General features: G+C 42.1%; 1 protein-coding gene across 1 annotated transcript in view; it reads left to right on the forward strand.

Moving 5' to 3' along the window:
* LOC123508262 (neprilysin-1-like) overlaps positions 1 to 24,886 on the forward strand; it is an 86,156-nt gene extending 61,270 nt beyond the window's left edge. The window contains exons 2-14 of the mRNA XM_045261834.1: positions 1,389 to 1,430; positions 5,734 to 5,895; positions 7,340 to 7,423; positions 9,635 to 9,840; positions 11,176 to 11,261; positions 12,658 to 12,754; positions 14,275 to 14,486; positions 15,191 to 15,407; positions 16,166 to 16,348; positions 16,748 to 16,910; positions 20,215 to 20,401; positions 21,048 to 21,177; positions 22,371 to 24,886. Of these exons, the coding sequence (XP_045117769.1) occupies positions 1,389 to 1,430; positions 5,734 to 5,895; positions 7,340 to 7,423; positions 9,635 to 9,840; positions 11,176 to 11,261; positions 12,658 to 12,754; positions 14,275 to 14,486; positions 15,191 to 15,407; positions 16,166 to 16,348; positions 16,748 to 16,910; positions 20,215 to 20,401; positions 21,048 to 21,177; positions 22,371 to 22,643 (2,042 nt within the window). The 3' untranslated portion in view covers positions 22,644 to 24,886. The remainder of the gene's footprint in view (positions 1 to 1,388; positions 1,431 to 5,733; positions 5,896 to 7,339; positions 7,424 to 9,634; positions 9,841 to 11,175; positions 11,262 to 12,657; positions 12,755 to 14,274; positions 14,487 to 15,190; positions 15,408 to 16,165; positions 16,349 to 16,747; positions 16,911 to 20,214; positions 20,402 to 21,047; positions 21,178 to 22,370) is intronic.
* Positions 24,887 to 25,321: the final 435 nt, after the last annotated feature.

The following is a 25,321-nucleotide window of genomic DNA, read 5'->3' on the forward strand; positions in this document are numbered from 1 at the left end:
GTACAATAGCATAATAAAAGTAAGAATAGAGTAAGAATGATGAAGATGATGGTGATGAAATAGTAGTGATAGTGAAAAGGTGGTGATGGTGATACTGACGTCATTATTATCGTAAACCTATTGCTTGCCTCTTACTCTCCCATCCATCTTCTCTCACCCACCCCTTCTAGCCCTCCTTTCCCTCCTTCTCCCCTCCTTCTTTAACCCTCCGGCATCAATGAAAATTAAATGTTCCGAGGAAGAAAAAAATGACAGTTAAATATTTCTGTCTTTACCTTCTGCCTTTCTCTTCCTCTTCCTCTATATCTTTTTCCTCGTCACTTTTCTCGAACTGTTTCTCCTCTTCCTCCTCCTTCTCCTCCTCCTGTCTTTTCTTTTCCACCCGGCTATATTAGGAAAGAGCAAGGGAGAAGTTAAAGGTGATACAGAGAGACACAGATAACAGAAAGAGAGAGAGAGAGAGAGAGAGAGAGAGAGAGAGAGAGAGAGAGAGAGAGAGAGAGAGAGAGAGAGAGAGAGAGAAGAGAGATAATAAATAATAATAATAATAATAATAATAATAATAATAATAATAATAATAATAATAATAATAATAATAATAATAATAATAATAATAATAATAATAATATTATCATTATAATAATCATAATCATAAGATAATAATAATAATAATAATAATAATAATAATAATAATAATAATAATAATAATAATAATAATAACAATAATAATAATAATAATAATAATAAAAATAATGATAATAATAATAATGATAATGATAATAACAACAACAAGAACCCAAAACAACAACAACAGCAGCAGCAGCAACAACAACAACAACAACAACAACAACAACAACAACAACAACAACAACAACAGGAAGAAGAAAGGATCATATTCATCAAACGGAATTATTAATGTTGAGATTAAATATCTTTCCTTGGAAATTATATTTTTCTTTTGATGATGATGAGACAAAAAAATAGAGCAAGAGGAAGGAAAAGAAGGAAGTGGGGATGGAGGAAGGAGAAGGAGGAGGAGGAGGGGAGAAGAGGAGGAGGAGAAGGAGGAGGAAGAGAAGAGGAAGTGAAGCCCCATCAACTGAATATTAAATCAGCAGTTTAGAATATCTTTTGTCGTTTCTTGCTGCTCTCTCTCTCTCTCTCTCTCTCTCTCTCTCTCTCTCTCTCTCTCTCTCTCTCTCTCTCTCTCTCTCTCTCTCTCTCTCTCTCTCTCTCTCTCTCTCTCTCTCTCGTGTCCCAACCACTGTAGTATGTATATATGCAATATTCAGTTACGTCCTACATTTAGATACACATTTAGAAACACACATCAAGGTTGCCACGTGTGTTCAGCCTGATGAAATATTTCTCTCTTTTTCTCCTTTCAGACACTTCCAGAATATGCCTGACGGAGGAATGCGTCAAAACAGGTGAGTTTCCCCTCCAGCTCCCCTCCTACAGGTAACAGAGCGGGTCAGGGTCACCGCCGCATATCTCACTCATCTACTGTTGATACATTGGGTCAGTATCGGCTGCCTGAGTGAGATGGCCTGCTGTTGGTGCTGGGTCACTGGGTCAAGGGCGAAGAGGGAGGTAAATGGTTGCTGCCTGGGAGGACGAGAGGCGCCCCGTGTTCACAGCGACCTGCAAGGGAGCGAGTGAAAGAATTTATGATAGAAATAAAGCAAGGTAAGAAATGGAAGTACGTGGTTGAGAAGTATGAGATAAAGTCGACATCAAAAATATTGGTGTGAAGACAAGATTTCCGCAACGCAACGCAGCGCTACGCAACATACCACAAAACACTGCAGTGCAAGACAACACAACATAATGCAATACAATACACTGAAACGCAATGCAAAGCAACGAAACATTATATACAGCAACACAAACAATGCAGTGCAGTGTAACGTAAGACAACACAACACAGAGGAATACAATGCAACACAACACAACACAATGCAATACAACACAACACAACACAACACAACACCATGCAACAAAACACAACACAACACAACATAACGCAACACAACACAACACAACATAACGCAACACAACACAACACAACATAACGCAACACAACACAACACAACACAACATAACGCAACACAACACAACAAACATAACATAACACAACACAACACAACACATAACATAACACAACACAACACAACATAACATAACGCAACACAACACAACACAACATAACATACAACACAACACAACACAACACAACATAACGCAACACAACACAACACAACACAACGCAACATAACGCAATACAACACAACACAACATAACATAACACAACACAACACAACACAGCATAACACAACGCAACACAACATAACATAGCATAACCTAACACAACACAGCACAACACAACATAACGCAATGCAACACAACACAACATAACGCAACACAACACAACATAACACAACACAACACAACACAATACAACACAACACAACTCAACACAACATAACGCAATACAACACAACATAGCGCAACACAACGCAACACAACATAACATAACATAACTTAACATAACGCAACACAACACAGCGTAACGCAACACAGCGCAACATAACATAAGCTAACATAACACAACACAACATAACGCAACATAACTCAACGCAACACAACACAACACATCTCAAGACAACATAACACAATACAACATAACACAACACAACACAACATAACGCAACACAACACAATACAATATAACGCAACACAACACAACATAACGCAAAGCAAACACAACACAACATAACGCAACACAGTACAACGTAACGCAACACAGCACAACACAACATAACGCAACGCAACGCAACACAACACAACACAGCGCAACACAACAAAACACAACATAACATAACATAACTTAACATAACGCAACACAACACAACATAACGCAACACAACGCAACATAACATAACATAACATAACATAACACAACATAACACAACACAACTCAACGCAAACACAACACATCACAACACAAAACAACATAACACAACACAACACAACAACACAAATCAAGAGATAAAAGTTTCAGTTCGAATATATAATGCCAACTTTTATAGCAAATGGAAGAAAACAAGCATACGAAACAAGAAAAAGATCAAACATCATTCGACATTTTTGCTGCCTAGACACACAGAAAAGAACACACTAAGGCAAGACAGTGACGGCAGGAGCAAGGCTGGAACGTGCGTAAGGGGAGACCTAGCGAGATACTGAAGAGTATAGAGACCTTAGGGAGCATACAAGATAAAAAAAAAAAAAAAAAAAAATAGGAAGGAAAAACTTGAATAAGAGAGAATAAGGAGATTAGACCAAAGTGAAGGAGGAAAAGGTAGGTTGAGGGAGGCCAGAGGGAGACGCAAACCTAATAAGTAACAATAGGAGACTATACAAATAGAGTGCAGAATGTACCAAAGGAAGCTGAGTGTTAAGGGGGAAAAATGGGAAGGGAGATCGTGTTCCAAGGAGTAATGGTCAAGAAGAAAGAAGAAAAGAAAGGAAAAAGACATAACAAGAAGAAAGAAGAAGAAGAAGAAGAAGAAGAAGAAGAAGAAGAAGAAGAAGAAGAAGAAGAAGAAGAAGAAGAAGAAGAAGAAGAAGAAGAAGAAGAAGAAGAAGAAGAAGAAGAAGAAGAAGAAGAAGAAGAAGAAGAAGAAGAAGAAGAAGAAGAAGAAGAAGAAGAAGAAGAAGAAGAAGAAGAAGAAGAATGAAGAAAAGAAGAAGACAAATAATAATAATAATAATAATAATAATAATAATAATAATAATAATAATAATAATAATAATAATAATAATAATAATAAGAAGAAGAAGAAGAAGAAGAAGAAGAAGAAGAAGAAGAAGAAGAAGAAGAAAAAGAAGATTAATACTGAAAGAAGAGATTAGATAAACATGGGAAGATAGATCAAACAAAACGGGTTTATGTTGAAATGCCTAAGGAAAATAAGATAAAACAGACGAACGGGGCGAACAAAAATAGAAAAAAAGAAAAGTAAAAAAGAAAGAAGAGAAGGAGGAGGAGGAGGAGGAGGAGGAGGAGGAGACAAGAGCACTCAGGGAAGGAGGAGGAGATAACAGGCTTGGAAAGGAGAGGGAGGAGGTAATAACAGGTTAGGACAAGAGGAAATAAAACTAAGCCAAGAAAAACGGCGCTCTCGAGAAAACAGAACAAGAGGAAAAGTGGGATAGGATAACGCTAAGGGCAGAGAGAAAGGAAGAAGAGCCAGAGGATAGCAGGGTCGTGACAGGAACGAGGTACATACACCCTATTGAAAGCGGGTTACTTATGGGTAGGTGGTGGGTGTTATTGGGTGTAGAGAATATTGCCTTCCCCTCATATTGTTAGGCGGGCAATAACCTGCCACCCAGGTAACACATGAGCTCCTGCCACACTCTCTATTACGTCACGGCAACTCTAACCAAGGAATTTTCCCGGCACTCAGCCTGTCTTGCCGTCAACGATAACACTGCCTCTTTTCAGTCCTCGCACTCTTTGCTTTCCTTCTCTTCGTCTTCGTCGTCGTCATCCTCCATCCTCTTTCTCCTCCTCCTCCTCCTCCTCCTCCTCTTCCTTTTACTCCTCCTCTTTTCGTCTTAGTGATCTTCCTTGTCCTCTCTCCCTCGTCCTTATCGTCATCCTTATCCTCCTTATTCTTATACTTACCCTCCTCCTCCTCCTCCTTCTCCTCTTCCACATCCTCCTCCTCCTCCTCCTCCTCCTCCTCCTCCTCCTCCTCCTCCTCCTCCTCCTCCTCTCTCCTCCTCCTCCTCCTCCTCCTCCTCCTCCTCCTCCTCCTCCTCCTCCTCCTGCTTTTCGTCCTCCTCTTCCTGCTGCTGCTGTTGCCGTTGTTACTGCTGTTCTTACATTATTCACTTAGGATTCCGCGTCGCAGGCTTCCTCCCCACTTGAGTTGAGCCAAAATTCTGTCTCGCAAGTTTTATATAAAAATGAAGGTGTTTGCGAGTCAGGGGAGCTTCGCACTGCATCCTGATTTGACACTGAAAGCTTCTTCCTTCCTTGCTTGTCGCGTTTTCTCAAGGTCACGTTAAGCAGGAAGGAGAATAGAAATAGATGATAAAAGAAGCGGGAAAAAAAATTATGCATTAAACTATGCTTTTAAATGCGTGGATTATTAAGTGTAAAGGAAGAGATGAATTCAGTTAGTATTCAACTCAACACTTCTCGTCATTTACTTGTCTTGGATTATAATTAAAACAGCGGCAGTAAAGACGGAACTGAAGAAATATCATATATTTGTGATGCAAGTTTGCTGGTGAAATAATGAAGGCTAAATCTTACTAAGTGTGTCTGCAAGCAAAGTTGGAGTTCATTGCTTTCAGAAGAACTTTAAATCTTTAGTGATTGTTACTGTCATGTTTTTGCAAGTGTGTTATATATATATATATATATATATATATATATATATATATATATATATATATATATATATATATATATATATATATTTTTTTTTTTTTTTTTTTTTTTTACCATATTTAATTCAAATTTGCCTGGTGTTATTTAATTTCCTATGGTTAAATAGATAGCTGTCAGTTCGTTAGTTAGGAAGTTAATCAATTGAAGTTAAAATTTGCACATGAGCAATCACACTAAGATACAAGTGTTACCTGCTGCTGAATCAACTTGTGTAATAATATCATCCTCCTCCTCCTCCTCCTCCTCCTCCTCCTCCTTGGCAGCCGCGTCCTTGCTGGAGGCGATGGACCAGACTGCGGACCCGTGCAATGACTTCTTCCAGTTTGCCTGCGGGATGTGGAACAGGAAGCATGTGATTCCTGAGGACCGCGCCTCCATCAACACCTTCGAAGTGATGGCGGACCAGCTGCAGAAGATACTCAGAGGTGTGCATTTGTCTTACTCTTCATCTTCCTTATTTCCCTTGTATCTGTCTTCCCCCTCCTCCTCCTAATCCTCCTCCTCCTATTTCTCTTCTTCTTTTTCTTCTTCTTCTTCTTCTTTTTCTTTTTCTTCTTCTTCTTCTTCTTCTTCTTCTTCTTCTTCTTCTTCTTCTTCTTCTTCTTCTTCTTCTTCTTCTTCTTCTTCTTCTTCTTCTTCTTCTTCTTCTTCTTCTTCTTCTTCTTCTTCTTCTTCTTCTTCTTCTTCTTGTCCTTGTTTTTGTTTTGTTCTTCTTGTTCTTGTTACTTATCTAATGCTAAGAAATGTTCACTATTTTTCTTTTCTCCGAAAATTTTCTGTTTCGTTATTTATTTTCTTTCTTTGTCCTCTTCATGGTTTTCTTTCTTCTCTTCATCTCTCTCTCTCTCTCTCTCTCTCTCTCTCTCTCTGTCTCTCCATTCCTGAGTAATTTATAAAGGTATCGATGAGGTTTCTCATGTCTTCCCTCATTCCCTTGGCTTTTCATTCTCTCTCTCTCTCTCTCTCTCTCTCTCTCTCTCTCTCTCTCTCTCTCTCTCTCTCTCTCTCTCTCTCTCTCTCTCTCTCTCTCTCTCTCTCTCTCTCTCTCTCTCTCTCTCTCTCTCTCTCTCTCTCTCTCTCTCTCTCTCTCTCTCTCTCTCTCTCTCTCTCTCTCTCTCTCTCTCTCTCTCTCTCTCTCTCTCTCTCTCACATCTCTTCCCATCTCTCACTACCTTCTTCCTCTTACTTTTGCCTCATCCTCTCCACGTTCTTCCGCCCTCTTCATTCGTCCTTTATTGCCTCGTTTTCTTCGTTACAAATCACCTTTATCTTCAGCATCATCTCCTTACTACCTTATCTCCTCTTTACTTCTCTCAACAGCCGCAGTCCTCCCCCCCTCGGTATATGCTCTCTCTCTCTCTCTCTCTCTCTCTCTCTCTCTCTCTCTCTCTCTCTCTCTCTCTCTCTCTCTCTCTCTCTCTCTCTCTCTCTCTCTCTCTCTCTCTCTCTCTCTCTCTCTCTCTCTCTCTCTCTCTCTCTCTCTCTCTCTCTCTCTCTCTCTGCTCTCATCTTAAATATTCTATGTTTTGTTTCTTTTCTTGTCTAAGTAAACTCTGTGCATTGCAATCTTGTGAGAGATGACAAGACTTATTTAATTTTCTCCTTGCTTTTGAATGCCAGATGACTAAAGGAAGGAAAGTTTTGTCACTGCGCCGCCGCCAGTCAGTCAGTTATGCTATTCATGAAACCTTTACTTTATATACTTTTCTTCCCACTCACACTCACTGTCTGAAAAAAAAATAAAGTAAAACTTGCAATGCCTACAATGTGAAGATGACTTTTTGTGAGGATTTTTCTTATAGCTTGCTTCCTCCACGCTTCCTCCTCCTCCTCTTCTTTTCCCTCCTCCTCCTCCTCCTCCTTTTTCAGGTCTCCTCCAGCATCCAATCACAGAGGATGAAGGAGAAGCCACCAAGAAAGCCAAGTTGTTCTTCAGCGCCTGCATGAACACTAGTAAGTCACCCTCCGGCGGGGGACGGGAAGGAGGGGGGGGAGGACTTCAGGAAAAGGAAAAAGGATAGGAGGTCAAGAAAGGGAAGGGACTCCAGGAAATGGAATAGGGCGAGTTCTCCAAGAAAGGAAAAAAGGGGCGAGAGGACTCCAGGAAATGACATGTGGCGGGAGGAAGCCGGGAAAGTGAAGGGAAAAGTCAGAAGGTTAAATGGGATAGGAGTTCAGGACGGGGATGGGAGCGGGAGGACTCCAGGAAGGGAAAGGGGAAGAGAAGAGGCCAGACTAAGGAAGGTAAAGGGTTATGAAAAGGTAATGAACATTGATAAAAAGGAACAGGTAAACGAATAAGGGAGAAAAGAAGTGCAGGAAAACAATAAAATGGTATAGAAAGGGAAAATTAAAAGAAAGAAATGGAATATGTGGTTGAAAATTGATTGGCTGCATAAAGAAGAAGGAATAAGGAAAGATAAGTAGATACAACAAAAAGAAAGAAGACTAAAAGATAGATAGATAGATAGCTAAATGAAATAGATTAAAGCAAGAAAGGGAATGAATAGATGATCAATAGTATGAATAGATAATAAATAATATGAATAGATAATTAGTAAATGGAGGAAAAGATAGAGAACGAAAACGAGAAGGAGAAATACCGCTAAACAAGATAAACAAATCATATAATATAAGAAATAGAGAAAAAATAAGAAATACCGAGGTATGAGAAAAGAAAGACACGGAAAAGGCTGTAGAGATAAAACAGAATATGAAACGAAGGTGAATTAGAATAAATGGATGAAAGTGGAGGAGACATGCAAGGTGAGTGAGTGAGTGAATGAGTGAGTGAGTGAAGTGAGTGAGTGAGTGAGTGAGTGAGTGAGTTTGGTAGGTAGGTAGGCGTTAGGTAGAAAAAGATAAAATAGCAAAAATTGAAAAGCAATGCGAGAGAGAGAGAGAGAGAGAGAGAGAGAGAGAGAGAGAGAGAGAGAGAGAGAGAGAGAGAGAGAGAGAGAGAGAGAGAGAGAGAGAGAGAGAGAGAGAGAGAGAGAGATGAAGAGATGGTGCGATAAGGAATACTGGATAACATTATGGTCGGTACGTGGGCAAAATGTATGAAGGTTAATAAAAGGGAACGGATGAATACACCTCGTAAAATGTATGAATCCTGATGAAAGGGCAAGGGCGGAATTACACGCAGGTTATGTATGTTGCGGAGGGAAAGGAAAGGCACCGGGATTTCAGATATTAAATGGGAATGCGGAACACAGGCGGGGACGTGGATTTAGGATTTCCGAGTAGGATTTGAGAAAGCGAAAACTCTCAAGCGGAAATAGGAAGGTAGGAATAGGAAAGAAGAGGGACTGGGAAAGAGAATAAATAATAAACACTGGTGTGTGTGTGTGTGTGTGTGTGTGTGTGTGTGTGACAGAGAGAGAGAGAGAGAGAGAGAGAGAGAGAGAGAGAGAGAGAGAGAGAGAGAGAGAGAGAGAGAGAGAGAGAGAGAGAGAGAGAGAGAGAGAGAGAGAGAGAGAGAGAGAGAGAGAGAGAGAGAGAGAGAGAGAGAGAGAGATTCAAAGACAGAATTCAAAGAAGAATGAAGAGACATAACTTAGTAAATACTACGTACATGAACGAGATGCAATGAACCTCAGCAATAGTTTGAGAGCAGTGGCGAGTGAGACAGTGATAAACAAGATGCAAGGAGGGGAGAGCTAACAGGGCCGAGTCAAGCCTCTATGAACGAGATACAAACAGAAACGATAGAGGAATAGGGTACAGGCTCGAATCAAGATAGTGAAGTCAAAATACAAAACGGGCCATTCCAAACCTCTATGAATAAGTTACGAAAAGAATGATAGAGGCACAGGGAACAAGGCCGAGTCATGCCATTGTGAACTACTGGAAGAAACAGCATAAGTATAGGACGAGATGAGGGGAAAAATCAAACTCTGAACAAAATACAAGAAAAGTAATGGTAGAGAGACAGAGAACATGGCGAAGTCAAACCAATATGAACAAAATACAACGAACAATATGTAGAATGACAGAAGGTAGGGACGAGTCAAACCAATATAAACAAGAAAGGAATGGTAGAGAGACAGGAGACAGTGCCGAGACAAACCCCTGTCATTGAGATAAGTAAGGAAATTAAAGAGTCAGGAGATAGGACTGAGTCAGACCATTATGAGCGTCCCCAAAAAGTGAACACTGCGTCAGGTCAGATCGAGGAGACGGGCGACGCGCCATTGCTGGAGGTGCTGGAGTCCCTGGGAGGCTGGCCCGTCACCACCCCGAACTGGACGGCCCCGAACTTCACTGTGGAGACCCTGATTGGCCGACTGCGGGGCGAGCTGAACCAGGGCATCCTCATCGACCAGTGGGTGGGACCTGATGATAAGAACAGCTCTGTCAATGTCATACAGGTGAGGCCACTCAGACCGACATAGCATCACCGACACTCACTAACACCACCAGCCTAACATTAATCTAACCTAACATTTCCACCAACCAACGTAACCCAACCCAACATTTACGCCAATCTAACCTAACGTAACCCAAAGTAATCAAAATACACCAATATACTCTCACTGCACTGACTCCACCACCACCACAACCACCAGGACTATCATCATCACCAACATCACATCTTCAGCATTGACACCACCCCACTCATGACCACAATCACCATAAACACCAACACCGCACACTCAAACACAAACAGGCCATCACCATCCACACCATATCCACAATTCACCCCAAACCACGTGACCTTTCTCAACACCACTTCCACCACGCCACGACCACAACATTATCTTGACCCACCCTGACCTTTCCTGACCTTCACATGATGTCCAAGTCCCTCCAGTGCACTTCGGCTAACTTTTGGAGGCTCGCTAATTAACCCCAGAGTTACCTGTGCCTCAAGAGCTGACAGGTGCCTCTTCCCGCAAGTTCCTGGAATCCCACTTGAAAAATATTCGGGCCAGTACTCAGGTTTTGTTAACTTGGAAAGGGAAAAAAAATGTGTTGCTAATCAGACACGCGTCAAAGGAAAGCTCACACAAAATTTACCTTAAAATGTGTCGACCTTTTTTATTTAACTTTTTTTTATTTAATTAGCAAGATGTGAAGAGTCTCGGTGGTCTCTCGGGAACGCCAAGGCTCCTCTCCACTCGTCACTTCTCAGGAAAAGACCAGATTATTGACGTGTCCTGCGCCACCAGCCTTCCCTTTCCTTTTTTCATATTCACCTTGATAAGAAAGAAAAAAAAGTTTAGTTTTTTTTTCCTTCGTTGGATATTTTGATGAGATGTACTTATGGTCTTATTATTTTAGTATTTGTAAATTTTGTTTGATTTAAAGGGAATGGTGTGCTGAGGCGAGGGTTGCTATTAGAGTGTTCATTTGCCTTTTATTCATTTTTATTTATTTGCTTCTTCATTTATTTATTCTTACGGTTTTGATGGCAGCAGAGATGTGTAGGACCCAGGGTATTACTCACGTCTCGCCTTACACACCACTCGACAAAAATTTTCCTGAATGAAGAAATTTTGATGTCACCATATTATCTCTTCTTTGTGTTCATCAGTAGATTTATGTCTCAATTAAAGCGATTCTGTAACCTTTTATAATTACATATGTACGTGTGTGTGTGTGTGTGTGTGTGTGTGTGTGTGTGTGTGTGTGTGTGTGTGTGTGTGTGTGTGTGTGTGTGTGTGTGTGTGTGTGTGTGTGTTTTGACCTGCTGTACTCTCCAGCTAGACCAGATGGTGCTCGGAATCTCTAGTCGGGATTACTTTCTGAGAGCCAACTCCTCCCTCAGAGCACTTAATGCCTACCTCAAGTAAGTACCTCCTCCTCCTCCTCTTCCTCTTCCTCTTCCTCTTCCTCTTCCTCCTCCTCGTCCTCCTCCTTCTCCTCCTCCTCCTCCTCCTCCTCCTCCTCCTCCTCCTCCTCCTCCTCCTCCTCCTCCTCCTCCTCCTCCTTTTCCTACTCCTATCTCTTCTTCCTACTGTCCTATTTTTTTTTTGCCTTTTTATTTTCTTGAGCATTCCCCTTCAAATAACAAGCACATGTGGAGTCTTGTAGTGAGAAGTGGTTGCTTTACTCTTCTCTGCAGTGTTTTACTATACAGTGCAACCTCGAGTTTCAAATGCGAACTTATCTTTTTGCCGTGAGGAGTGAGTGATGTGACGTGTGACTCGGGGCAAAATTTTGAATATATGATGTGGCCTTTTACTTAAGCGTGTAATCTGAGAATGTAAGTGTTCAGTGTGACCTTCAAGAACGATTTTGAGTGACTCCAGTTTGCTTGACTTATTTGACAGGGACGTGCTTGTGTGATGAGAAAAAATGATAAGGCTGCTCATTTTAAATTTTTGGTGCGTGGCTTGTGGTGGTGACTTAGGTGTGGGTGTGGCGTGTTTTGCTGACTAAGATGTGGTTGTGGCGTGTTTTGGTGACTAAGACTTGGTTATGGCGTATTTTGGTGACTAAGGTGTGGTTGTGGCGTGTTGGTGACTCAAGTAATGTTGTGGCGTGTTTTGGTGACTAAGATGTGGTTGTGGCGTCTGTTGATGACTACTGTAAGGTGTTGGTGTGGTGTGTTTGGGTGACTCAGGTGTGATTGTGGTGTGTGTTGGGGTGGCTTTGAAGGGTCCTTAGAAATGCAAGTTTAAGCCACAGAATGTAGTTCAGTGATGACTAATGAAGTATAACCTTTGTTGGTGTGGTTCAGAGATATGGTGTTGGTGGTGTGTGGGAGTGTGAGTGAGAGGTGTTGTGTGTAGGAGTGTGGATGAGAGGTGCGGTGTGTGGGAGTGTGGGTGAGAGGTGTGGTGTGTGATGGTGCGGTGAGAGGTGTGGTGTGATGGTGTAGGTAAGAGGTGTGGTGTTGTAGTGTGGGTGAGAGATGTGGTGTGATGGTGGGGGTGAGAGGTGTGGTGTGATGGTGTGGTGAGAGGTGTGGTGTTGTAGTGTGGGTGAGAGGTGTGGTGTTGTAGTGTGGGTGAGAGGTGTGACGTGATGGTGTGGGTGACAGGTGTGGTGTTGTAGTGTGGGTGAGAGGTGTGGTGTTGTAGTGTGTGTGAGGGGTGTTGTGTGATGGTGTGGCTGAGAGGCGTGGTGTGTGGTAGTGTGTATGAGAGGTGTGGTATGTGGGAGCGTGGGTGAGAGGTGTGGTGTGATGGTGTGGGTGAGAGGTGTGGCGCGGCGGTGTGACTGAGAGAGTGTTTCTACAGGTTCATGGAGGATGTGGCAGTGCTGCAGGGCGCGGACAGAGATGTTGCACAGAAGGAGCTTGGTGAGGTGCTGGCCTTGGAGATCCGCCTCGCCAACGTGAGTACCTGCTGAGACAACCTATCCCTATTCCCTCCAGCGTGCCTTCTGTCCCCCCCTTACCTCCCTGTCTCGTCACGACACTGCTGTATTGCCCTTGTTCTCCCGGATACCAGAGAGTGACCTAGTTCTCAGAGGTGTCATTCCTTTCCTTTTTTTTCCTTTGGTCTTTTGTCTTGTAATTACGACACACGGAGGCGCTTAATTCCTTCTTACATGGTACCTCAACAACATATTCTTTAACTTCTAATCTTATTTCTTAATTTAATATGGCTTTATCAATATTTTATTCTATTTTATTATTATTATTATTATCATTATCTTATCTATTTATTCTTTCTTTATTCGAGCATCAAAGGATTTAAGGGTCATATTAAGCGCACAGATTGTCGTGAGGAAAAGTTTGTGTCGGTAAAGGTGGAAGCTTCGGAACGCCAAACAAAGCGTCGGAAGTGTGCTAAAAGTCCGCCTCCCAAAGTTTAGGTCAAAGTCTCGCACCAGGAAGTGAAGTTAGTGAGCAATGACTGGAGAACGTGTGTGCGTGAGTACGAGCGTGCTTGCCTGCGTTGTGACCTTGAGGTGGTGGTGGTGGCGGTGGTGGTGGTGGTGGTGGAGCTTTTCATTGTCCTCGGGTAATCATTGCACTAGCTCCAAGACACTCCCTCCCACTCACTCTCCTTTAACTCATTCAACTCCGTCTTCTTCACGTCTTTGTATTATTTTCACTACTTGGTGCAATTTTTTTTTTTTTTTTTTTTTTTTTGCTGCAATTCCCTGAGAAGCCCGACGTCTGTTAGTCTTCTTGCCCCCAACCATACAGTACACCCACACCACTACCACAACAACCATGCACCACACTACAGCAAGATTTTCTCTCTCTCTCTCTCTCTCTCTCTCTCTCTCTCTCTCTCTCTCTCTCTCTCTCTCTCTCTCTCTCTCTCTCTCTCTCTCTCTCTCTTGATAAACAGATTGATATAGCTAGCTTAAAAATACAAGATAAATTCGTTAAGTGTGTACATTATTTTTTCTGGTAAGATAAAAATATCTCTCCTGATTTTTTCCTGTTAGTCTTGTCTTCATGTGAGCTGACTTAATCATTCCTCCAGCATTCCTGGCGCCTCACTTTACTTCATTTACGACTTTTTTTTTGTCAGAGAAACACGCCAGTGGCTGGCATTATTTTCCTTCAAGAGGAATGTGAGGGAGAAGGAAATACTTCTAACATTATTTTCATGTGATTTTGTGATGATAGTCAGTGAGTACTGTATTTTTTGCTCTTGTGAGGCAGCACGAACCACTGTTGGTACAGCAGCACCAGCGGCTATACTGAAGGTGAAAACTAAAATTCCTCGAACAATTAATTTGTTCAACCATTTCCCGACACCCCTCTAAAGTACATTTTCTCCTCCAACAACCACTTCTCATACCACGCTCCTGCAACACCTTTCTTATAATTTCCCTGAGATAGAGTGTTTTTGTCAAGCAGACAATGCCTTTGTAGCTTCACCTCCAACCTACAGGCCACCATGCCGGAGGCCGACCGTCATGACACAGGCGAGAACTACATGAAGATGAGCCTGGCGAAGCTGGAACAGGAGGTTCCGGAGTTCAAGTGGGCAGACTACCTTTCTGCTTTCCTGGACGAAGATCTGTCAGACGACGAACCCATAGTAGTGTACTCCATGCCCTACCTGAAGCGTCTGGCCAAGATCATGGTGTCCTCTGATACTAGGTGGGCAGCTGTGTGTGTGTGTGTGTGTGTGTGTGATGTGGCGTGTACGAGTATTATGCTTATTAAAATGCTGATGTGTGTGGTACGTTTGTTTGTAAGTGATCATATATTGTATATCTTAGTGAGAAGATATTGAATACATGACGAATTCACCGCGAGATGAATAGCTTTAGCTGACAAATAAATGGATGGCGCTGCTGAGTGAATGGATGTACTGCAGGTGGTGAGGACTGAAATATCTAGAGTGTGGGATGGAGTGAAGCAGCACATTGGAGAAATACATACAGGTGAAAATCAAAGCTATGTAAGGAGAGACTCGTGGCAGAAACCGTCATTATCACCTTAGACTTTTGAGAAACTTTCATCACTAATTGCTCATGAATTGGAAAGGAAGATGGGTTGAAGGAAATGAGGAGAAATGCTCTTCTGTTACCATTCCTTATTTAGCTGGTAATAAAGACCCTTAGTGACATTACTTTCACCCCCTCGTCATTTACACATCAACAGAATAACGAAGGAGTACATACAAATAGATTAATACATAACACGAAAAAGGAAAAGATTTTCCTTTAATAAATACAATATACTTACCATTACAACCATCAGGTAAAGAAGACAACCACTACCTTCACATCTATACTAGAAAAAGGAGAGGTGACGGAGACACACCTTACGGAATACACCTCAAAGTTATTTCTTCCTAGGGTGCTGTGGAACTACGTGCTGTGGCGTCTGACACTGGATATGACGCAACACCTCAACCGTGACTACCGCGCACGCCGTCATGAGTTCCAGAAGGTGCTGTTGGGGATTCAGTCTGACCGCAACCGCTGGAACCTGTGCATTGACTGGACCAACAAGCGGCTGGGCATGGCGGTGGGGGCGCTCTTCATCAAGGAGAATTTCAATCCTGAGAGTAAAGTAAGAGAGAGGTTGTGTTAGTTGCTTACGGTCTCTCTCTCTCTCTCTCTCTCTCTCTCTCTCTCTCTCTCTCTCTCTCTCTCTCTCTCTCTGTTAGGAAAAGAGGAAGATATCAAGTAGAAAAAGTTTTAAAGTTGCAAGAATAAAAATGTGTAATTCTATGATACATTTTATTGGTTTATGTACAAGTTGTTTTATTGGAAAGGAAATATAGTAAAAAATTCCACTATTGTAGTTGCTGCTACTTCTGCTGTTACAGCAACAACAATTACTACTACTTCTAAAACTACTACTACTACTACTACTACTACTACTACTACTACTATTTTACTACTATTATTTTCAATATTATTATCACTACTACTACTACTGCTACTACTACTACTACTACTACTACTACTACTACTACTACTACTACTACTACTACTACTACTACTCCAAGTCAATATGAAAAGCTACACACACACACACACACACACACACACACACACACACACACACACACACACGCCATCTAGGCTGACCCTCACGTTACAGGTTCATGCATAAAGAACTCACCTCGAGCCTCTGTTGCAATATATTCCCAAGTAAACATGTTTGGGAAGCCATAGGAAAATTGCCTCAGAGAGAGAGAGAGAGAGAGAGAGAGAGAGAGAGAGAGAGAGAGAGAGAGAGAGAGAGAGAGAGAACGCAATACACTTTCATCGCATCCAAGTACAGTTACCCAGACAACTTAACATTTATTGCCTTGACTGCAGGAGACTGCCCTTGAGATGATCCACACCCTCCGCTCTGCCTTCTCCGACCTGCTGGAGGAGAACGACTGGATGGACGACGAGACGAGGACGGTGGCCAGGGAGAAGGCAAATGCAATGAACGAGAAGATCGGATACCCAGAAATGTTGACGAAACCGAATGAACTTGCCAAGGAATATGAAAATGTGAGTGAGTATAAACGAGGAGGAGGAGAAAGAGAGGGATGGAAAGGTAGTAAAGAATGTGTATTTTGAACAGGTGTGGGATAAATGTCTGTTGCTTTGACCTGGTTTACTGAGTTGGTTTAGATTTGGACTTTTTTTTATGTGTAGTTCCATTTTTTTAGCCTTTTCATAAGTGTGTTAGATGTCAATTTTTTTCTTCCTCTTATGTTCTTCAAGCGGAAATGCGTGGGTGTTTGAAATGAATGACGGCTTAGACAAGGGAAAAAAGTTAGCAATGTTTAATGTGAGAATTTTTTTTTTACCTCCTCCACACCACTTCCGGCCGTCCATCACACACACACACACACACACACACACACACACACACACACACACACACACACACACACACACACACAGCTGACCATCGTGGAGAACCAGCATCTTCAGAACATCTTTAATTGGCTTCGCTATGACGCAAAGAAGAACCTGGGTCGTCTGAGGGAGGACGTCAACAAGTCAAAGTGGTCCACCGCCCCTGCTGTCCTCAACGCCTTCTACAACCCTAACTTCAACGATATAGGTGAGTGGTGACGGTGACGGCGTGAGTTGCTGTTGATTGGATGGTCGCTGGTGATTGGAGTCGTGTATTGTTACAGTCATAGAGTAATCCTGTCCAGTCTTATTTTGTTTGTCTTTATTCCATTAATTTTCAGTTTATTTTTCATCCTTAGTCTTGTCCAATCACTTCCGTTTTCTTTCTCTCATTTTCTCCTTTGCTTTCATTTTATTTTTTCATCTCAGTCTTGTCCACTCACTTCTCTTTTGTTTCTTCTTAGTTTTGTCCACTCATTTCCACTTTTTTGTTCTTAGTTCTGCTCACTCATTTCCATTTTGTGCCTCTCAGTCTTCTCTACTCACTTCCATTTTGTTTCCTCTCAGTTTTCTCCACTCACTTCAGTTTCATTTTTTTCATCTCAGTCTCGTCCACTCATTTCCATTTTCTTTTAGTTAGTTCTATTCACTCACTTCCATTTTGTTTCCTCTCAGTCTTGTTCACTCACGTCCACTTTGTTTCACTTAGTCTTTTCCACTCACGTCCACTGTTTCATCAAGTCTCAAATCCTCTGATCTGTTGAGTCTAGCAACAAAACATGACTATTCATTGATTCTTGGCAGATTAAAAGACTGAGGCAGGCTTTTTTAATGCAAGAGGGAAACCTGCCAAGGGCAAAAAAAAAAAAAAAAAAAAAAAAAAAAAAAAAAATATATATATATATATATATATATATATATATATATATATATATATATATATATATATATATATATATATATATATATATATATATATATATAAAGACCCACTTGAACTGCAAGTTCCCTAGAAAGATTTGGAAGGAATTAGCCAAAAGACAGGAGGTCTTGAAACCTCCCTCTTAAGAGAAGTCAAGTCGTAGGAAGATGGAAATACAGAGGCAGGCAAGGAGTTCCAGAGTTTACCAGAGAAAGGTATGGATGATTGAGAATACTGGTTAACTGTTGTATTAGAGAGTTGGACAGACTAGGGATGAGAGAAGGAAGAAAGACTTGTGCAGCGAACCCGCAGGAGAGGAGGTATGCAGTTAGCAAGATCAGTAGAGCAGTTAGCATGAAAAAGCTATAAAAGTTAGAAAGAGATGCAACATTTCGGCGGTGAGAAGAAGGTTGAAGACAGTCAGTCCGAGGATGGTAGTTGAAACTTTTGATTCTACCCTATCTAATAAAATTGTGTGAGTGGAACCCCCTAAACATGAGAAGAGTGAATGTATTATGTCATTACTAATCTAACTCAACCTAACCCATAGATCCAAATTCAAAACACCTATGATTGAGAAAATGGAAAGCAAAGAGTGAGTGTGGTGTTTCTCCTAACCTGACAACTGAATTCGCAATATTTTTTGGAGATCAGAGGACTTAACACTGAGAGAAGCTAAGCAGAGAATGAGTGTGGTGTTACTGCTAACCTAACCTAACTTAATTTAACCTAACCTAAAGATTCCCAACAGACTAGATTGAAGGAAAACACCAAACAAAGTGTGGCATGTTACTCTACCTTTGACCTTAACGGTACCTCGTGATTGGTGGGTGGCGGCGGCGATGCAATGAACATAAAAGAAAAAAAAGTGACAGAATGAAAAATGGGGATGGAAAAATACTAGTACAGGAAGAGTGAAGTGGGTATAAAAAAGTCTAAAATAACTTAACCTTATCGATACCATAACATTCAATTATCTTTTATGGCCCATTTTTTCTCCCCAGTCCAGGTTTTATGATATTTTCCCGTGACATTTTCCCCGTGATATTCATTCCTGTTATATTCTTTATGTTGCCATTTTGTCTAAGTGTCGATGCTGTAGTAGACAGAGAGAGAGAGAGTGAGTGGACTGGCTGTAGGCGAGGCAGTGGTGTTAAAAAGAATCAATCACCACAATGGGCGACGAGGGAATCTAAAGCTGTATTGTGCTGGGTATATCACGGTGGGTTTCTGTGACGCACCTGTGTCTTACTTGAGGTCATTTCGCAGCGTCTTTAGCTTCTCAGGTGCTGGATCAGACGTCACACTCACGCATCCTTTGACTCCTTATCAGTTAGTATCTGTGTTTGTACTGTTAGCGTGATGCAGTGATGAAAACGTACCTGTGTTTCTAAGTCGTCTATTGATGTGGTGCTTTAGCGAAATTAGTACAATTTTTTTTCAACGCAAAGAAGTCTCTCCAGTTATACGAGTACGTCGCTGTTCTCGTGTTGTAATAATAAAACGTACAATTTATCTACGCGGTCTGTATATTTTTGTGATCTTTTCGGCCTATTTCTTTTTTTTCACAATAGGACAAACTACAATATAAACAGAGTTCCAGAAAGTTTGTTATCTCATTGCTTCCCTAGCGTCCTGTCCGCTCCACACGCTATCACTCTTAATTACTTAAGCCACTTTACTGCCTCCTCAACTTTGCCCGCTCTCCCCACAATTCTCCTCTGACCTATTTTGTCCTACATTCACCTCAGACTTCCCAACATACTAAGCTACTTTTTGTATCCTTAGCCATCACTCCGACCTGCCTTGCCTTACCCACCCACCCTTCAGTCTGCCGTCATCAAACCCCGCCACTTCGGTCATTGAAGACATTATTTTAAAGGCCAGATCGAGTGTCTTGGAGGATCACTGTTTCATTATAACCTATTACCTCATACGTGCCGCCTCGCCCATCTATGGTTACGGAGCCAGATACAAGGACAGCGGCCTTGCCACGCTGGTTGATTAGCTCCCCGCAGGCGCCCTGGTGACTTGCGTTGGTAGCATTTTGTTGGTGGTTCGGTGCTGGTTGATGATAGAAGGAATTACACACTACCACACAAACACACCCACCCACACACACACACACACACACACACACACACACACACACACACACACACACACACATACACGGAAGTCAAGACACCTGACCACTGACCACTATTGACTGTCTTCTCCGCTGTCAGCTGTCACCCGCTGTGCACCGGATCGAGGTTATGTGAACTCGTATCTTTTTGTGCGCAGTGTATAAGTTTCTTACATCTTTATTTTTTATTTTTCTTTAATTTGACGTTTACTTTTGAATTCCGTCTCGACACTTGATAGTATGCATATTTCAGCTGCTCCTCAGGAATTCTTCAATAATACATGTCCTGTATTAAAAAAAAGAAAGAAAAAAGATTGAGGTTATCGTCTCCGCACGATTACGTACTTGATAAGTAACCGCCACATCCAAACAGAAGAATAAAGAGTTCACAAGGAGATGGCTGGCAGGAGACCACACGACACCTGCAGCAGTAACCTGTGTAACCTGTTCCTCTTCCGGCAGTGTTCCCGGCGGGCATCTTGCAGCCACTCTTCTACTCCCAGCACCTGCCCAAGTCCCTTAATTACGGTGGTATCGGAGTGGTGATCGGGCACGAGATGACTCACGGCTTCGATGACAAGGGGCGCCAGTTCGACAAGGAAGGGAATCTGAAGCAGTGGTGGAACAACAGAACCATTCAAGCGTTCAGGTAAGGCGCCGCACACCTGTCCCGGAGTGAGATGTGCTTACTTATAGTGTGAGTGTGTGAGGAAGTAAGGTGTGGAACAGAACGAAGAGGAGATGACACGAACGGAAGGAACTGAAGAAGCATGAAGAGAAGGAAGAGGAAGAAAAAATAAGAAATGTCTAGCACCTCTCTTAACACTTATTGACTCAGTTAATAAGCAGTACTTACCTTTAATCTCCAGTGAGTCTGCAGAATTGCACAATACGAGGTGCAATTATGATGGTATCTAATCTCATGTTCTACGAACGAAAAGTAGCGTATTTGTAATGTAACGTTGACTATTAGCTCTTATAAACGCTGCGAGGGAAGTGCTAATGGTATTTCCACTTTAGGTCATGTCATCCACTCCAAGTTAGATAAGACGCTTGGCAACCAACCATGTCATCTTGAGTCCGACACGATAACACGCTCACCTGTCCTTGAAATGAAATGGACTGAATATAGCACAAATCCATGGGGATAGTAATGCTGTGAAATATGGCACAACTGTCACAAGAGATTCATTGCTTTTTACTTAGTTCTTTAACACACACACACACACACACACACACACACACACACACACACACACACACACACAATGACTGACTGACTTGTTCATTTCCAGGGAACGGGCTCAGTGCATCATAGACCAGTACTCAGGCTACAAGGTGGACCAGGTGGATCAGTTCATTAACGGGAGAATGACGCAGGGAGAGAACATCGCGGACAATGGAGGCATCAAGCAGGCGTACAGGGTGAGTCGAGGAGAGAGGGAGAAGGGAGAATGCAGGCATCGGTGAGTCAGAGAGGGAAAGGGCCGCCGTGGTACAGTGGAATCATGCCTGCTTTGTGGTCCGAGGGGTCTCCAAGCGCACGGGTTCGAATCCTGTCCACGGTCCGAGTGTAGGTTGGGCTTCCTCGCTCGGGGCAATGGTTTCCTTGCGGGTGGGCTTCGAGATAGGGGGTACCCAAAAAGTATCCCATTTAGCCCAAAAATTCCCGTGAAAAGTCCACATGGTATAAATAAAAAACGTACGTATTGGTAAGTTTGAAGAGAGAAAGTGATGAATAGATAGATGGAGAGAGAGAGAGAGAGAGAGAGAGTGTGTGTGTGTGCGTGCGCGTGTGTGCGTGTGTTCAAAGTTTAAAGTTCAGATGTATTGAGATGGAAGAACGAGAGTGAAGGGTGCATTAGGGGGTGTTATGGCGAGAAGAAGAGAGAGGAAGGAAAGGTGGAAATTGAAAGAGACAGGAAGGGAGAGAGGTAGGAAGGAAGAAATGGTAATATCTCGAGAAGATTGGATAAGAGGGTTTTACCTTTTAATTTGCATATGAGTGCTGAATTTGGAGTGTTTTGCATGAAAACAATCACTCCTCCACTGTGGTTATCTTACACGTGTGTGGGTGAAGTGGTATGCGTACCTAGGGATCAAAAGAATTAGTTGTTGCACTCTTTCATATTATCATCATATTTCATCGAACTCCATTGCATAAATCAAGGTGCAGTTTTAGTTTCAGAGTAACTGACAGGAAAGGCACTTATTGACACTTGTTTCATTAATGTAATTAGGGAATGATGATGTTAGAATTGGCATGTAGGTTAATAAATAACACTATTTTGATGTACTGAGGGGTTCACAGAAATTCTCTCTCACTCTTACTACCTGTGCCTCTATAAACACGACATGTCTTCTTTGAGTAAAGTTATGACTGCCGTTTCGCATCAGCAACTTCCTAAACAAAATAGCAAAAAAGTTTAGTCCCCCCGACAACCTTACCCTCTCCCTTGTAGTTCCTTATTAATGTCTTTCATAACAAAGGATGTGTTCAGGGCAGAACTTTTACTAATGATTAATATTCTTCAAATTGTTATATAAAGTATACTTATGCTCAGTATTGAACTTGTGTCTGCCACGTCCCTCCGTGTTGAACCAGCTCGTCTTTGCAGGCATACAGGCAGTGGGTGGAGAGGAATGGGGAGGAGAAGCTACTGCCAGGCATCAACCTAACCCACGATCAGCTCTTCTTCCTCAATTACGCCCGGATTTGGTGTGGCACAATGAGGCCCGAAGACGCCCTCTCCAAGATCCGCTCCTCCGTGCACTCTCTCGGCCCCATACGTGTCCTTGGGCCACTCTCCAACTCCGTAGACTTCGCCAGGTCCTACAACTGTCCCGTCGGGAGTAGGATGAATCCTGACAAGAAGTGCTCGGTGTGGTGAGCAGCCAACGGCGGGTCACACAACAACCACGAGAGAAAAACAAACCTACTATATAATGTATCCACTCCCGTCGTTGGTGGAAGAGGCACTTTGTTGGCAGACTGAGTTGTCGCTTCCTCACTGTGGCGTCTGACGCCCAGGAAAGCGAGCGAGCCAGACAGCGAGATGGAAACAAAGAAAGGAGAAGAAAGAAGAGAGAGATAAAGGAAGGAAGAAAAAAAAAAGGAAGAGTCAGCTAGTCTCTTCTTAAATGTTTGTTTTATTTTTCATTATTATTATTTTTTATTAAGTGGTTCGGACAAAACACGGATTAGAGAGACCAATATTTCTCGTGAGAATTTCAAACACTTATAGGATGCTGAAAGAAGTTCACTTATTGTTGGTTTCTTTGGGAGAGAAGACTGCTGTGCTGGGCGATCAGGTTCCTGCCGCAGCGTGTTCCCTTGAAAAACAAACAAACAAAACACAAGAAGTACGTGATCCGCATTGTGGGAAGGGTTTAGGGACGCTGGGAACACTTGATCAATCGCTGTTTGGTTTTAAAAGCAAAGTGAATAACAGAAGTTTCTCGATATTTCTCACGTTCGTAGTTAGTTGTTCAGAATGTAACAAAGAATATATTTCAGGGGATAGGTTTTTAAAAGGCGCTACATTACAGTAGAGTACAGATTATTATTACTGTTGTTATTATTATTATTATTATTATTATTATTATTATTATTATTATTATTATTATTATTATTATTATTATTATTATTATCATTATTATTGTTATTACCATTATTATTATTATTATTATTATTATTATTATTATTATTATTATTATTATTATTATTATCATTATTATTACTATTGCCATTATTATTACCATCATCGTTATTGTGTGTTGATTTTTGCTCCTATTTAGTAATCTTTAAGACATTTTAACAAACATTTCGTCAACATTTCCTTAGTACGGTTCACATGAAGCAGACCATCTTAACATATCACTTTTAGCATATCTTGACGCCTGTAGTGTACATCCTGCAGGGCACTACTGGACGCTACATAACCTCCTGCATATCCTACCACGAGCCTCATCAATCATCCTAAAACAGCAAAGTAATAAATCAATTTGTCTCTTCTCGCCGCCGAGGGAACGATACTCTTTTTAATTCTTCGCCAGGGTTGCATATCTTTAGGTCGGCGCAGCATATCGGCGTCTCCAAGCGTCTTCTTAATATATAATACCTAATTCCTACGCGAAGACTAGATAGGAGCATTCCTCTGTACATATCATGACACGCAAAGATTAATTTTCTATTTTTATGTATTATAATTTTCGTTCGTGTGTTTAGGATGTGTCGTCTGGTGGCATCACGCCTCCTCACGCTCCCCACTTTTACCCCTCTCCCTCCGCGGTGGGTTGACGGAGCGGAATGGAATAGGGAAGGTCTGTGATGGATGGAGGGGAAGAGTGGGAATATCACTTAGCCTCAATACGTCTGGTAATCATCATCTGACACATTGGCATTTCGCTTGGCGGACAGGAATAGTGAGTAATCTGTACGGGATGTCAGGGAATGAGTGACGCATGGCCCTCTCCTCCTCGTGGGGCTTGTACGGTGGGGAGGAACCAGGAGTTGATATGGAAGCTGTGGAGGCGTGAGGCGCGACACACGGCATAATAATATGGAATATGTATAAGCGCTATTTTACACCTCTAACCTCAGTATTTTGACGTTAATGCCTCCTCTTCTCATAGTAGTGCAGCTCTACCTCCCACCGTCGTCCTCACAAACTTCTTTTTCTTTTATTTTTTTCTTTTTTTTCTTATTTTTTTATTTATTTTATTTTTTTGCTATTCTCAGAGACGAGCTTGCCGATTAATATCTTTCAGATGATTAATGAACAAAACACGTAACCCCTATCTTTGATCTATCCAAAGTTCTCTGACTAACTCTTTGTCTTTAGGAATTTGATATCCCAGGTAAACTTTGACTTTATATTTAGTTTAAGGCTTCAGGAGATGTGCAAAGATATACTTAATGCACTGAATGTTAGTATTATACATGGTGCGTGTTGCTGTTCACCTCAGGTAAAGAAAATACTCCGAAAAATGCAGATTTGTCCTTCTACGGAGGAGGGAAGAAGGTCATTTTCTTGTAGAGAGGACAAGGGAGGTGTACGTTGGAAATATAAGTCACACACACACACACACACACACACACACACACACACACACACACACACACACACACACACACACACACACACACACACACACACACATACCGCGTAGTGTAGTGGTTAGCACGCTTGACTCACAATCGAGAGGCCCGGGTTCGAGTCCCGGCGAGGCGAGGCAAATGGGCAAGCCTCTTAATGTGTGGCCCCTGTTCACCTAGCAGTAAATAGGTACGGGATGAATCTCGAGGGGTTGTGGCCTCGCTTTCCCGGTGTGTGGAGTGTGTTGTGGTCTCAGTCCTACCCGAAGATCGGTCTATGAGCTCTGAGCTCGCTCAGTAATGGGAAAGACTGGCTGGCTGACCAGCAGACGACCGAGGTGAATTACACACACACACACACACACACACACACACACACACACACACACACACACACACACACAAGGTTGGTGTTGGACATCATCTATATTTACTTCTCACCACCACATTCACAGCCATATTTCCTTTTCA

This window comes from Portunus trituberculatus, chromosome 24, assembly GCF_017591435.1.
Source record: "Portunus trituberculatus isolate SZX2019 chromosome 24, ASM1759143v1, whole genome shotgun sequence".
Taxonomy (NCBI): Eukaryota; Metazoa; Arthropoda; class Malacostraca; order Decapoda; family Portunidae; genus Portunus; species Portunus trituberculatus.